The sequence below is a fragment of the Mercenaria mercenaria genome, chromosome 9 (assembly GCF_021730395.1).
Source record: "Mercenaria mercenaria strain notata chromosome 9, MADL_Memer_1, whole genome shotgun sequence".
NCBI classification, from domain to species: domain Eukaryota; kingdom Metazoa; phylum Mollusca; class Bivalvia; order Venerida; family Veneridae; genus Mercenaria; species Mercenaria mercenaria.
Window position 1 is genome coordinate 39546402 of NC_069369.1, and position 16789 is coordinate 39563190.

A 16789-nucleotide genomic window follows, 5' to 3' on the forward strand; every position below is an offset into this window, starting at 1 on the left:
GAAGCATACACCCTTATTCTGGCGGCCAACTCTGTTCCGTTTGGACAATAGAAAATGTAATTCCTGAGCCCCTTACATCGAAAGTCGAAATCACGAAACTGCTATGGTGAAAGTCGAAATCACGAAACCACGATGGTGAAAATGCGATATCATTTCACATTTTCACTATAGTGGTTTCGTGATTTCGACTTTCACTACCGTAGGTTTGAGTTTTTTACCGTTGTAGTTTGGACTTTCATCATCGTATTTCCGTGATTTTCATTAACAATTAAGCATACGCTGTAACAATAAATGAGGGTACTTTTACACGCAAATTTTATATTGTGAGAGAGGGAACGAAGCAGTTGACACCAAAATAAAATATAACTGGTACCGAGACAGTTTCTGCTTTTATACCGATCAACAGTAAGCACAAACGTGTTATTTTTATTATCGAAATGAGCAATTTATACAAAGTTATGATCTGGTCATTTTTAACTTAAAAGTTGAAAAACAGATTTTACTTGAAATTCATTAGGCTAGTTGACATCCCAACCAGGTTGTAAAACCGTCATCAGAAATGTCATCAGACTGGCACTCTCTTTTTGTAGCCGACTACTGCATTCGAAGTCAGATGAGCCATAATATAATAAATAATACAATGTAATGAATGTGGTTCAGGTTTTACTTGCATAATTCTACTTTGATATGCTAATTTCATGCCACTTTGATATGCTAATTTCATGCCACTTGAGAAAGACTGAAAATATTGACTTTTCTTTGAAAATTTATTCAACATTTGAAATATACTTAAACTGTATTATAACATCAACAAATGTAATACAATGTATATGGGACAAAAATGAATTCATAGAGGAAATGCTAATAATATGCGATCGCTTTCATACATATGCATTTTAAGTTTCAACAGAAGAACCACTTTATTATTCCAGTGACACCAGACTATTATCCCGGGTCTCAGAAAAAGAATTAAATATGTGTTATATGGATAAAATACTGATCAAATTGATACTTGAGATCATTATGGCGGAAATAATTTTTTCAACTAACGCAAATTTCTAAATATTAATTTGAAATCAATTTAAAATTTGAATGTTCGGTTGTATGTTACGAACATTGAATCTGAGCCAAGAAAAAATGTGATCCATTGAAATCTATCGAAATGTATTATGCTATCATGAAACACAAACTATGCATGTACAAAATGTAAACTTGAAATCTTATTGAAATGTTCTGGTTGAAATTAAACCTACTATTTATTTATTTTGTTCTTACCATTGAATATTTATCCATTTATCTGTAAAATCTAATGTAAACAAGTTGAACACATATTGTTGTCATTATTTGAGTGTCATGTGCTTTTTAAATCAAAACTGTCTTCATCAAAGTTTGGCTACTTAATGTAAACTACTGATTTTAAAGCACACCACATCAGCAAAAATTCTTGATTAAATGGCACTTTCAAAACTGGCGTAAAACTAGAATATGGGCCACGTCACATTAAAATGGCACCATTTTCACAATCAAGCAGAATAAAAATTCAACTGACATAGTCATTTTAAAAGACATAATATCTGATAAATTAAATCCAGTAAATAAACATATACTTGAAAAAATCTCATGAAAAAAATTATTTCTGCTTACATCAAGTATTTTATCTACAGTAGATCCTTTCCTGTCATGATGAGGCTACAATACATGAGCCGTGCCATGGGAAAACCAACATAGTGGGTTTGCGACCAGCATGGATCCAGACCAGCCTGCGCATCCGCGCAGTCTGGCCAGGATCCATGCTGTTCGCTTTCAAAGCCTATTGTAATTAGAGAAACCGTTAGCGAACAGCATGGATCCTGGCCAGACTGCGCGGATGCGAAGGCTGGTCTGGATCCATGCTGGTCGCAAACCCACTATGTTGGTTTTCCCATGGCGCGGCTCACATGTCTTCTTGTATTCTTGTGTTACTAACAGAATTCTTTCAAAATGTAAAGTTCTTGGGTACTTTGAATAAAAAAATCATCAAAAAAATCTTGGGTACTTAGATTTATAATTATTTACATGATGAAAAATTAACACAGAGTTTACTGCTGAATTCTTTCAGTGTGTCTGTAATATCTATGGTAACAGGCCGAAGTTCATGATTTCGTTTTACCAACAAGTAACGAAAACTCTTTCAGCTTTTCACAAGTTACTCATCTATACTTCTTTAAAAAAAGAGGTTTATGTTGGTGAGAGTAACGTCTCAGTGACACTGTTCTTTCTTAAATGATCCACTTTTGTCTAGATGTTGGTATTCCACATAGCCTGTGGAAAAATTGTTGGCATCCCACATGTCCTGTGGAATAAGTTAACATTATAATGTTGCTAATTCAGGCGAAATAACGTATGCACTTTACATTAGCCTTCCCACATTCTGCTTTTTTACATGTTTATGTAGCCTGAGACTTTTATATAGACTCAGTAACTAAGCGAGGAAAAGGCATCAATACCGATGAGAAAAATTGTAAACTACTGATCTTAATGACTGACGCTATTTTAAATTCTTCAACGTGACACTCATGAATGTAATTTGTTTGCTATCTAATACTATTTTATGGACCACTACAATTTGTATTCTAAAAGTGTAGCAAATCTTTCCTCATCACCCCCATAATTTGCTGCTAATATCACTTTCGTATCCGTGCCGTAATATTTGGACAAATTGATGTTTCCTTCCCACTGTACCGGACCAAGCGACTCCAAAGGACAGACGTTTTGTTCTACAAATATAACCACTTGTTTTGCTTTCGGAACGTGAGTGCGAAATTTCACTTCCGGTTGATTCATATCCGCGTGCAGGATTAACGGTTCGAACATGTAACAGCCTTCTTTCCAGTGACCAAGCTGACGTGGGTATGGGTACACGGCCTCTGTGACTTCTTTACAGTAGATAAGATAGTTGAAGAGACCAAGGGATGTATGGGACTGGTCCTCGGCTACGTTGCCATGGATTTGTAACTTGTAGAAACCGGAAGAGGGAATGTTCACAAGGAATGTGACGATGGAGGGTTGGGTTTGGATGAAAATAAAGTCCGAAACGTCTTGACCCGTGTTGGCCTGGATAAGCTGAGCATTGAATTTCATATCTCGCGTAGTAGCAAGTTGGATTTCTATATGGTTTCCGTCCCTGAGTTCCAAAAGAGGGTCATGCTCATTTAGCGTTCGGAGACCAAATTCAGTGAACTTCGGTTGTGGCCCTAGGAACCCTGGTGGTAATTTTGGAAGATCTATATTAGGTGTTACGTCATTGCATTCTACCAAATATTGCGCCACCTGGCGGAATCTCATATCTTCTGCATCTTGCGTGTCTGGATCACGTGCATAAATTTCAAGCCCATAGCGACCTTTTTCGGTTGTGATGACTGTAAAGGAGGCCATATTTTCTACGATTTTGTAGACAACAAGAGGTAAATCTTGCGAAACTGAAACTGCGCTAAGTTTAACCTGGGAACGCAACTGTATCGCCTTGATCATTTTAATCCTAACTTCTGCTTTTCCTGCTTTTGAATGTACAATGGCACGATTGTTTCCCGGCGTTAGTCCTAGCTGATAAAATCCCGGGCCTGGTCCCCACATCAAAGAAGAACAAGGCGGGTAAGGACAGACGACTTTTTGCGGCTCCTTCTCTTGATTTAACTGGTATTCACAAACTTGCGAGAAAGAAATATCTTTTCCCGTTGGAGTGTCTTCCTTACCAAATACATGAAGAGAATAGGTCCCTTTCTTTGGAAGACTGACACGGATCACCGCCATATTTGGTAAACATTCAACCATACCAAATTGGTTTAATTTTATACCGTTAAAGTCATCCGCACCGGTTTCATAGATCATGCTGAACACAAATTTCAACCCTGTGCGTTTTGATGGAAACCCTAAGTGGATTTCTATTTCATCAGTCGTGTAAATCACCCCGGCTTTGTGTGATACCGTTTGCAGACCAAACTGCAGGAAATGTGGCGTAATTTTGGGTTGCAAAGTAAATTCATCAAGAGTGACTGTATTGTTTATTAACTGCCATGCTGGTTCTTCCGGAAAATGTGTGTAAATTAGTTTGTTTGGGTCAACTAGAAAATAGTTTTCATTAAAACTGTATTTCAGTTCGCCTGTTCCAGTTTTGTTTATAATAGGAATGGTTGCTAGGTAACTGTCAACAAGACACCATTTCCCGTAAATATACACAGCATTCCACCAATGCTGGTATTCCTCAGGGGTCATGGGTTGCCCGATTTTGTAGTTGGCACCCTTTGCTAGACCGGAAATCAACTTGCAGTGAAGGCCGGCAAAACTGAAAAAAAAACAGATACCAATCAAATGTAACATCCAAACGAGATTATCTCTTCATTCCTTTAAGTACACGGACAAAGAAAAGTAATTATAAATATTTCTATGACAATGGCAACTGACATACTTCGGACATACATTGCCCAATTCTTTGATTTTAGTAACCAGTAAAGTAATCTGAAGAGCCCTCCGCTTAGTGGAGAGCGCATCTAAGGATCGCGGGGTCGCGAGTTCGATCCCTGGGCAAAGCGTATGTTCTCCGTGACGATTTGATAAAAGACATTGTGTTCTCCACATCTCTGATTCATATGGGGAAGTTGACAGTTACTTGCGGAGAACAGGTTGGTACTGGTACAGAATCCAGGAACACTTGTTAGGTTAACTGTCCGCCGTTACGTAACTGAAATACGGCGTTAGACCCAAACAAAAGTAATCTGACGACGTATTTTCACCTTGGTGTGAAAATATATTATGTTAATAATGTATATTTAACTGCTTTACACGTGTAACGATATGTATTATCTAATCACAACAGTTTTGCACTAAGAATCAAAATCAAACATACATGATTACTAACATAGTGTAAAACGAAATTATCAGATAGCAAATTATAATAACAAATTACAACTGTTGTGGCGTTCCATAAATATTTATTATAATAATTATATTTTACCAGCACATGGTATAGAAGACATGAGCAGGAGTGGACCTTCCCATCTTCAACCATATCAGGATCTCTTCTGGACTGTCTTTTTCAACCGTCTTAAACTCGATATCTGCTACATCTTTCTTTGAAATCCAACGGAATATAAGCCTGAAATATGCAAAATAATACAAACTTATTATAAAGTAAAGCAATATTAAATGTGGCAAAATCATTTTGTTAAAGGACTTTTTGTGAGAAAATATATCTCAATCAATGTCACACAGTGACATTTCTCTCATTTTAAACTCTAACGAAACTTGTATATATCCATAAGTAGAACACGAAAATTCCATTTTAAGAGATGCAAAATTAAATTTTGAGAAATTAAAAATTAATTATCAAATGAAAAAAGTGTTAGCAAATACGTCATAAAGTGGTCTTGGTAACAGAAATAGGATAAAAAACACACCTAGCTTTTGCAAGATCGTTGGTAACATTGACCGAGAAGATTAGGTCCCACATTAGGTCTCTGAAACTGTCGTGGTTACACTGCGCCACCTGGTGGTCAAACAAAACCCGTACTATTAGTTCATATATCTAATTCAATTTTCAAATAGAAGTGCTTTTGAGAAAAGCGCATGTCTCCCACAACTGCCTAATCATCTGAATAGTAAGTCTGTTTTTGTGTACTGTTTGCGGCCTATTGGTATTCACATGTTGGAGTAACCAGTCTACAACGCTGTATCGGTAATTATGTTCAAGTGCCAAAATTCCGAAGTGACTGGGCCGATTTGGCTAGTTATCGAATTTGGCCGAGGACTTATTAGCAAACACATTTTGTTCAAGTTTGGTGAAGATAGGATGAGAAATGTTCGACTTAGAGTGCGGACAAGCTTTGTGACAGACAGACAGACAGACAGACAGACAGACAGGAGTAAATCAATATGTCTTCCACACCACTGTGTGGTGGGAGACATAATAAACTGGCTACTCATTTACACCTTCCTAAAGATCTTAAACCTTAAAATACATAAAACTGGTATTTTCAAAAATTTCCACATTGCCATATAAATATAACACAAATATACAGATACATTTAATTTTCAGATTTTCATGCCGGTAGTCAAGGATGTGCATTATATTTTCTGATTCAAATATCTACAGGTAGAAATTAAAACAAGAGGACCATGATGGTCCTGAATCGCTCACCTCTTCCCACATGACCCAGTTTTGAGTATGACGTCCTTTTTTCTATTATTTGACATAGTGACCTAGTTTTTGAGCTCATGTGACCCAGTTTTGAATTTGACCTAGATATTATCAAGATAAAAATTCTGACCAATTTTCATGAAGATCCATTGAAAAATATGGTCTCTAGAGAGGTCGTAAGGTTTTTCTATTATTTGACCTATTGACTTAGTTTTCGAAGGTACGTGACCCTGTTTTAAACTATATCTAGATATCATCAAGGTGAACATTCTCACTAATTTTCATGAATATCTCATGAAAAATATGGCCTCTAGAGAGGTCACAAGGTTTTTCTATTATTTGACCTATTGACTTAGTTTTCGAAGGTACGTGACCCTGTTTTAAACTATATCTAGATATCATCAAGGTGAACATTCTCACTAATTTTCATGAATATCTCATGAAAAATATGGCCTCTAGAGAGGTCACAAGGTTTTTCTATTATTTGACCTATTGACTTAGTTTTCGAAGGTACGTGACCCTGTTTTAAACTATATCTAGATATCATCAAGGTGAACATTCTCACTAATTTTCATGAATATCTCATGAAAAATATGGCCTCTAGAGAGGTCACAAGGTTTTTTTATTTTTATACCTACTGGCCTAGTTTTTGACCGCACGTGACCCAGTTTCGAACTTGACCTAGATATCATCAAGGTGAACATTCAGATCAATTTTCATGAAGATCCATTGAAAAATATGGCCTCTTGAGAGGTCAAAAGATTTTAATAATTTCAGACCTACTGACCTAGTTTTTGAACGCAGTTGACCCAGTTTCAAACTTGACCTAGATATCAAGATGAACATTCAGACCAACTTTCATACAGATCCCATGAAAAGTATGGCCTCTAGAGAGGTCACAAGGTTTTCTTTATTATCTGACCTACTGACCTACTTTTTGAAGGCACGTGACCCAGTTTCAAATTTGGCCTAGATATCATCAAGGTGAACATTCTGACCAATTTTTCTGGAGATCCATTCACAAGTATGGCCTCTAGAGAGGTCACAAGGTTTTTCTATTTTTAGACCTACTGACCTAGTTTTTGACCGCACATGACTCTGTTTCGAACTTGACCTAGATATCATCAAGATGAACATTCAGACCAATTTTCATACAGATCTCATGAAAAATATGGCCTTTAGAGAGGTCACAAGGTTTTTCTATTATTTGACCTACTGACCTAGTTTTTGAAGGCATGTGACCCACTTTCGAATTTGACCTAGATATCATCAAGATGAACATTCAGACCAACTTTCATACAGATCCCGTTAAAAATATGGCTTCTAGAGAGGTCACAAGGTTTTTCTATTATTTGACCTACTGACCTAGTTTTTGATGGCACGTGACCCACTTTCAAACTTGACCTAGATATCATCAAGATGAACATTCAGACCAACTTTCATACAGATCCCGTAAAAAATATGGCCTCTAGAGAGGTCACAAGGTTTTTCTATTATTTGACCTACTGACCTAGTTTTTGACCACACGTGACCCATTTTCGAATTTCACCTAGATATCATCAAGGTGAACATTCTGACCAATTTTCATGAAGATCTCATGAAAAATATGGCCTCTAGAGAGGTCACAAGGTTTTTCTATTTTTAGACTACTGACCTAGTTTTTGGCCGCATGTGACCCAGTTTCGAACTTGACCTAGATATCATCAAGATGAACATTCAGACCAACTTTCATACAGATCCCATGAAAAATATGGCCTTTAGAGAGGTCACAAGGTATTTCTATTATTTGACCTACTGACCTAGTTTTATATCGCACGTGACCCAGTTTCGAACTTGACCTAGATATCATCAAGGTGAACGTTCTGACCAATTTTCATGAAGATCTTGTGAAATATATGGCCTCTAGAGAGGTCACAAGGTTTTTCTATTTTTAGACCTACTGACCTAGTTTTTGATGGCACGTGACCCAGTTTCGAACTTGACCTAGATATCATCAAGGTGAACATTCTGACCAATTTTCATGAAGATCTTGTGAAATATATGGCCTCTAGAGAGGTCACAAGGTTTTTCTATTTTTAGACCTACTGACCTAGTTTTTGACGGCACATGACCCAATTTCAAACTTGACCTAGATATCATCAAGATGAACATTCTGACCAAATTTCATAAAGATCCCATGAAAAATATGACCTCTAGAGTGGTCACAAGCAAAAGTTTACGGACGGACGCACGCATGCATGCACGCACTGACACACGGACGGACGACGGACGACGGACACCGCGCGATCACAAAAGCTCACCTTGTCACTTTGTGACAGGTGAGCTAAAAAAATAAGAATTGCTGATGCTACTTTGTTTCTAAAGTGCCAGTTCGGCAGACTATTCGTTTCCGTAAGCAGCGATTCAAAGTTCCGATCGTGGCTTACGGTGGTTGGTTTTTATGCTAACATGGCTGTCTGGTCTATAATTTTTGCGCAACTAGATCAAAAGGCGGATCACTTATACTAAGGGCTTTCTAAACAAATACTAGTAAGTGATATTCTAACCTCTTCTGCATGAGAATCTAACGATTCGATCGCCCTTCTGTCCGTGAAGTCGTAGAAAGTTACAACACCAGCCATGCTCACGGGCGCTGGTTTCGGCGCTTCGGTAACATTCGGAAGAAGTTCGAAGTTTTCCGGAGGCTTTGGCGGCTCCTTACGATCTTGGAATTCTAACGCCTCAATCGTTGGAATATTCCATGACATAGTTTTCTGAGAGAAAAATAACAACATAGATGGTGTCATCTAAACTCTCAAAATTTCAATAATAATACTTAAAAGATTTACGACCGATTGTTTAGATAAAAGGAATTGATGAAACAATATTTACATAATCAATGTCCAGGTAATTCGCAATAAGTGCGATTTAGAACGAAACTACGAGCGGTACCTTTGATAAATTTTGGTAAGAACAAGTGAAATATATATCCTTAGTAGATTTCAGTAAACTTGACAAATATCATGTTTGCTGGCTTTATATAGACTGAAGTGTTTCGGTACAAGAATTTGTATCTCCGCTAATTTCACGAGAAACTCAAAGTAAACAAATGAGAGAGTTTCGGAGACCAAACAACAACATGAAAACTGACAACTTATTCAACAATACAAACAAAGTTTAAATTGCAACCGTCTCATCTTTCGAACCGCTTCGGGTAAACAACACCAAGTGGCCGTGGAAGAGAAATTGTTTTACCAAAATCTGAATTCATTTATTACACATAAACTAAACTGCCGTTAGCAGCGACCTCATGAACCAGATATGAAACGAAACTGTGATTAAGTACTGGGGTTCTCTTGAACTTCGGGTCATGGGCTCAGGGAGGAATTTGACAATAATTAGAACATTAAAAGAGGTTCATTTTGCAATTTTAAAATGCATAAAATTATACAGGTAAGTCAACGAAGAAGCTGGTTATGTTAAACGTGCATAGAGTTATGTAGTGTAGTACAAATGTACTTTTATTCCGGGCGAACTAGGGCGATCTACAGTGTTCACTGAATCGCAATCAGTGCGAGAACTTTAGTCAAGTTCAGCACATCAAGTTTAATGAAAAGTTTATCTCAGTGAAAATATCTTAACTAATTATCACTTTACCTCCTTTTCTTCTTGTTCGAACACCTCACCGTCGATATCATCAGTACCCTGTCCTCTCGTGATTTCTCCAACAAACGTTGACTTCTCGTCGTCCGCGAGATATAGGACGAGATACTGGCACGCATGACAGAATGACCGTTTCTTTTTGGGTTGGTTTACGAGAATATCTACACCGTATTCCCCGGGTTCAGGTAGATTTAAACTGACACTGATCTGAAATAAAAAGTAATCAAAGGCCTGAAGGGCCTGAGTCGGCTAATGATTGATGTACTGACAGTAAAGTCTACCAGTTTCAGTTTGTTTTTAGTTTTTTTTCTTAAAATTTCATAACACAGCTCGATATTTACCCAAAATATTATATCCGGATACGATTACACTTTTCTCCAGTTTTCAACAATATATTTTACAAATTGTGACGATACGAATACATTTAGCAGCAATTGGCAGTATCTGACATTGAAGTTTACGGTTGAATTACCTCTTATTTAAATCTTTTCATAAAAAAGTTGTTTCGTTTCGTGAAAGCAGCAAAACATAGACGATCTACTTTCGATTTCAAAAACTACAAGAAAATACAATTTAATGTTTCACCGATTTGTTTATTTCTCGAAAGATAAGAATTAAAATCATTTTTAATATCAGTAGTAACTAAACAAACCAGTAAGAGCTTCTTCTTCCGATAATTTATCCGTTTACTGACTGCAAAATTCAACCCACGCAAAGTTTATAGAAATCATACGATGCGTGTTTACGTTCAATGTGGGAGAATTAAGGCTGATCGGCTATGTTACCTAACGCATCCAGACGATTCAGATTTTGTTTTTAAAAAAACATTGTGTGCGTTTCTGTAATTTTATATACGTTTTTATACGCTTAGAAATTATTAGACATGCGTATTTGCATTATTTCTATACGTAATTTACGCTAATACGCATCTTATCTGGAGCCCTGTGGAACTATTTTTTGTCTTTCGCTGGATGTTACCCAAGTTTTGTAAGCCTGCGCAATTCTTAAAATGCACATTTATGCTTAATGAGTTACATTCGTGTATTGCACAATTACAAGTCATAAATATGACAGATTACATCGTACATTGGTCATAGCAAAGGGAATTGACACAACTTAACTTCATTCATGCAGTGAACTGTTTGAAGTTTGAGAAATCTAATGGAACTACATCCCTTCACGTGTTATTCGGTCCATTTAGAGAATCGCTGAACAGCAAGGACTCGTCAAAAGGCTTTCAGCCTTTAGCCGACTCAATAAAAAATGACGACTTTTTCGTCCTTCACTTGATTTAGTTTGGGTTTAAGGAATTCGTGATGGGAATGCGAGAATATTATGGGATCAAATTCGGAAGTGACCATCGGAAGTCAACAAAGCATATTTGCATTCATTCATTGTTTTCCAAATATTAGATAAAGAATAATGCAACCACCTTAAAAACTTAAAAATATATAGCTTGGTATAATAACAGTCAAACCTGTCTATAAACACCACAATGTGGTCTTTGTTTGGAGGTGGTCTTTATACACAGGGTTAAAATACACTATAAATGTTAAAATGGGAAACAAAACATGTGGTCTTTAGAGCCAGGTGGTCTCTGTTCAGAGGTGGTCTTTAACGCAGGTTTTACTGTACTGAATGTCGTAACACTGTGTTTTATTTACGCATTAATATATTTCCATTTTTCCAACTAGTAATTTCTTGTCTACAATGAAAAACGTTTAAATACAATTAAAATCAATGATATTTCTGTTGAGATGAAATTTGTACTTTTTAACCAACCAATCTGAAAAATGGTCCATACCTTATCAAGGTTAGTGACTTTAATACACCTGTCTAGGATAGCATCATCAACATCTCTCCTCCTCAACTTGCACAACACCTGTAATGGACGGGTCTTCTGAAACTTCAGGTCAACTGTCGGCTCCAGCGAGGTTATTACTCCAGACCTGAAGTCGGCTTCTAGCCCTAACTGCAAAGGAAAACGGATTTTCTTTCATAAAAGCTACTTTCATTTACTTATTTCTCAATGGCGTTCGTCTCAAGAACATTTCTTTGGCAAGTTCTTCTCTGGACCTTAATGTAGATTTGTTAATTTTTGAGATGGTTTTACTTGCGCTAATTTTCGTAAAAAAAGTAAAGCGCGAATTCAAAACAATCATTAAAATAGAAACGCGATTATGTCTTCACTAAATCGCGCTTTCCACTTTAAATTGACTCTATAACAGATATACCAGGATGATCAACAAGTTTTCTCCGGGGAGGTAACTGCAACAGGCGTACAAAATTTTGACTGTTAATTCCCTAGAAATCAGAACCGAGTTCTCGTTCTTACATTATAAAAGGTGCGGCATTCCTATTTTAATTACCCAAATTAATTATATTTAAACATAAAAGAGAAATAAATAAAATTCATAATAAAATGTCTCGTTTAAATGTTTCGTCTAAATTTTGTTTAAGCATTAAATCCTTTAATCTAAACGATGGAAACAATAAGTATTTATGAGTGGGGCATGTGCATGCATTAATTTGAATACAACGACAGGAAAAGCACCTGTACATTTGGCGGCAGACAAAACATTTGTACGCATGTGTAAGCCATTGCCGGTTTCCATAAAAACTCATCATATATTACCTGCAGAAAAGATTTACTATCTTTTTGTCTAAGAAAAGATAAATGTACCGGTTGAGAGTGGTAATGTAATCAAGAATATATGCATTTAGTTTTTAACCTTTAGCATGCTAGGTAAATTGTCGTCTGCTGGAAATGTCGTCTGCTAAAATTGTTAAGTTCATTCAATTTGCTCCAAAATTGGAAGAAATATTGTCAGAGTAGCAAACAGCTTGGAACCTGATCAGACGCCAATTTAATCGGCGTCTGATCTGGTTCCAAGCTGTTTGCAAAGGCTGTTAAATTCGCCTGCAGAAGGCTAAGGGTTAACAACAGTTTAGACATTGCACCGAAACAATCCTGAAGATGTCGTAAATTAATAATAAGATTTCTCTCTCAAACTCGTGACGATGGCGGGATATAAACTGTGCATGCAAATGAGCCGGTATCAAGAAATCTTAAATTTAGTTCTTTCTTCATGCAGACACTGAATTTTTCTTTGAAAACCCTTTATCTATCTAGGGATTTGTTTTGAAAATTTTAAAGATGTCTCATCTAAAAAGTGAGAGACATAGATAAATGTAAATCGTTTTAGAAGTGTTATCAAAAACATACTTTAATGCAGAGAAAAAAATTATTTCAAAGGACTCTAACGGCTGATTACAACAACATTGGCAGTCAAAATACTTTTAGTTGTGTAATTACAGCAGTTATAAAACAATATTCAGAAATATTTGGTGGCCTTGCAAAAACGACTGAATTTTATTCAAGCTATACAAAAAAGTTACTGCTAACTTTTTCTATTCAAACTAAGGATATCGATATAGCAAATACCTTTCTAGATTTAACTCCTGGACCCCAGATAGTGTGGGTGCACTGTGGTAATGGCGCAGCATCCGGTGCTGGTTCCTTGACTTCCATCCGGTATTCAACTATTTCTGTCAAGTGTTTATTAGCATCTTCTGGTTCCAGACTTTTTGCATAAAATTTACATATAAATGTTCCGGATTTCGGCGCTCTGAACACGAACTTGGTTTCATCAACTTTGCTTTCCTGATACATGCATGTTTTCAAATCAGGTCCTTTGTATTTAACATTATCTTCATTAGCTAGAAATATCTTAAACCCAAATTTCAAAGGTTTTGCGTTTTTTAAAGTCCATGTGACGACGCCATGATGTGAACGGATAACTGGTTTCTCTGTCCAGCCAAGAGTAATGCTGGTCTTGAAATAATGGGGCTTAACAAAGGGAAGCTCTTCAAACTCGCTCAGTGATATTTTACGGGGTAAAAACTGCCATTCTGTTTGATGAGGCCAGTGACTGTAGATAAAATGCTCCGGGTCGGTCAAAAAGTAGAAGTCATCTTCAACATTCACCTGCAAGAAACATTATTATGCGTGTTATATTTGAACTTTAATTACTAACAAATGCATAGACTATGGTATAAGAAAATGAAACAATTAGTTATTAAAACATTATCCGATGCGCAGTTCTTATAAACATTTGCAAAAAATAAGTGACCGCACAAGAGTGGACGGGGAGTACTGGCTCCGAAAAAATGTTTCAAACAACTTTTCTATGGTTAATCCATGTACAAGTATTTATAAATACGGCAATGAACATGAAACAATTTGGGATTTTTTGTTGTTGAAAATCTTTGCCAGGCTTTGTCGGTTGAACCAGCAAACTTCTTCCTAAACCATCCTACGCCATTTGTAATTAAAATTGACGTCACGTGAGGAATAACCTCAAAATGGTTTACTGACACCGTTTGAAAAATTCTGATTGCAAGTGTGAAAATAATTCGGAGCATCTTAAAGGTTAATAAAGGTTAAACTTATAATAAAGGTTAAACTTATAGCTATAATGACATATTTTAAGCTGAGATTCCATCTAACAAAACCCCATAAATCCAGATGTAATAAAAATAAAAAATATTTGATTGATATCACGCCCGAAAGTTTAACTATCGTGACGTTCACTACAGTTTTATTTGAAATCCACTTTCGCACTTAAAATTATGATTCTAAAGTCTTGATTTATTTCGAGTTTTACATATGTTAAGCTGTCAAAATTTAAAAGAGTTTTCTTCCCAGAACAACTGATAAATTGTTATCTTTTTGCTGCATCTAATTGCGATTTCAAATCATTTTCTGATGTTTTGCCTCAATTTTAACGTGGAAATATTAAAGGTAATCTGTTAGCACAAGTGTGCATAAAAATCGAACAAATACCGGTTTTACAGTGCGATTAATACTTGAGAACCAAAATGTATTTCGCTGTGTTGAGGTTGAATTACAAAATGTTGTCTAAATGGAAATACAATGTCTCGCTCTTAAAGGAAGGTATTTGCTCTGTAGAGTAGCGGTTAACAAAGGTTATATTCACTGTATTTCTAAACAATGCAGGACAATACCTTTGACTGCACAACAGCCAAGATAAATTCCCCTTTTTGATAGTTTCTGGACAACATAGACAAACATGACTTTTTCCTTACTACGGATTAATTGTATTCCATAAATAATTGTCACAGTCCTACTTAATTAAAATCTATAAATAATACAACGAACTAAAATATTAACTGTCTCTAAGTCTGCTTTTGCAATAAGTTTCTTTAAATCAAATATGACTTAATCTAACTACAGTGGAGATGGATCGCACACCATCCTGGTCATGATCGAACCTGCTCACACTGAAACCAGCACTAAAATGTATCTTTTTTTCTGGCAGCAAACTCAAGATGGTTCTAAATATGTTCCGACATTTTTTTTCACTTTGATAAACGGGGAAATAATTCCAACAATGATAGAGGCAATGTCTATAGAACAATAAAAACGGTATCTAAGAGGCACTGACAGACTGAAATATCATTAGGCGATGAAAATTATATTTTCAGCAAGTTATATCCACTGCAAGATCAACAAGTACGTTAATTATGTTCAAGGTGATTTTTTCTGGCAAACATTTTACGGAAGTCTGGAACTAATGTTCCAGAAAGTAGTTCATCTTTAAACTAAGTCATTGACATGTTCAGAAATCAGGGCCCGTGTTTATCAACGTTAAACGTCTGTAAACTTGGTCTTATGAATAGAAAATGTTTAAGCTGTCATTTCATTGTTTATAGTAAGCATGAGCCGCGCCATGAGAAAATCAACATAGTGGCTTTGCGACCAGCATGGATCCAGACCAGCCTGCGCATCCGCACAGTCTGGTCAGGATCCATGCTGTCCGCTAACAGTTTCTCTAATTGCAACAGGCTTTGAAAGCGAACAGCATGGATCCTGACCAGACTGCGCGGATGCGCAGGCTGGTCTGGATCCATGCTGGTCGCAAAGCCACTATGTTGGTTTTCTCATGGCGCGGCTCATATATTACTGAAATTTTGCGGAGCTACCAGTTACTACGAAATGAAACGTCATGCAAAGTTTCATTGACATGTGTAAGTCTATATATCTTTAGGTGAATACGAGCCTAGTCTAGAAATTCATACCTCGTTTTATACTTCTTACTGACATGCATGGAGATTTATGAGTTCATGACAAGTTTTTTTACCAATATATTTCAGTTTGCAACACAGCTCACTTATACAGTGTTTTGCGCAATCTGAACAAATATGTAGATTGGCACGGGACTGGTCAACCTCACCCATCGCAATAAAACAATCCCAAAACTGGCATGAAAAATGATGCCTTGCTCAACATTTCCCGCGAAATATAAGCCAAATAAACGCTTTTGATAAAAAATTCATTTTTCAATTAGTCACTTACACAGGAGACTTATTTTAAGCGATCCTGAATAGTGTTGATACAAAAACACACATTATCTCTAAGCAATCAGGTACTATATAGTAAAGATATTCAAATTATATTGCCACTTTGCAACCTCTCAAGATAATCCGATAAAATGCAGTTATATTACAGCAACGAGTAAGAGCAGATTTGGTACTTGATCAACAACCCAGACAATTAATATGCCGCACTCAAACGGAAAGCAAATTAATCTTTGAAAAGTGCCTATATCCCTGTGATTGTTAATAGCCGGAATCGAATATTTCTGGACTGATTTAACCGTGTTCATTTTGTAGATAGGAAATGTGAATGAATAAAACCTTTCCTTACGTTACGGAGAAGGCAGACTAGCCCTTGGACTATGATATGTTTTTGTTACATTATAATGATTCACCGTAATGAACTGAGCAAGTCTATATCCTATGTCCAATAGTTTAAAAATCATGTAAGAAAAGCTCTAAAATGGCTTTTGTCTCTACGAACTGGAAAACGGGTAGCAATATCTACAATTATTATCAGTCTAGTGTGCAAAGTTTCAAAGCTTTAGCTCTTATAGTTTTTGAGAAAAGGTGGAC

The 16789-nt window shown here is 36.4% G+C and overlaps 1 protein-coding gene across 5 annotated transcripts in view; it reads right to left on the bottom strand.

Moving 5' to 3' along the window:
• Nucleotides 1-748: 748 nt before the first annotated feature.
• The window catches only part of LOC123546923 (uncharacterized), an 80995-nt gene continuing 64954 nt past the window's right edge, over nucleotides 749-16789 (bottom strand). For all 5 annotated transcript variants that reach the window (XM_045333579.2, XM_045333577.2, XM_045333576.2 and 2 more), the window contains exons 6-12: nucleotides 13260-13802; nucleotides 11619-11786; nucleotides 9809-10021; nucleotides 8719-8925; nucleotides 5433-5521; nucleotides 4991-5131; nucleotides 749-4321 (exon numbers count right to left, since the gene is read on the bottom strand). In XM_045333579.2, the coding sequence (XP_045189514.2) occupies nucleotides 2599-4321; nucleotides 4991-5131; nucleotides 5433-5521; nucleotides 8719-8925; nucleotides 9809-10021; nucleotides 11619-11786; nucleotides 13260-13802 (3084 nt within the window). In that variant the 3' untranslated portion in view covers nucleotides 749-2598. The remainder of the gene's footprint in view (nucleotides 4322-4990; nucleotides 5132-5432; nucleotides 5522-8718; nucleotides 8926-9808; nucleotides 10022-11618; nucleotides 11787-13259; nucleotides 13803-16789) is intronic.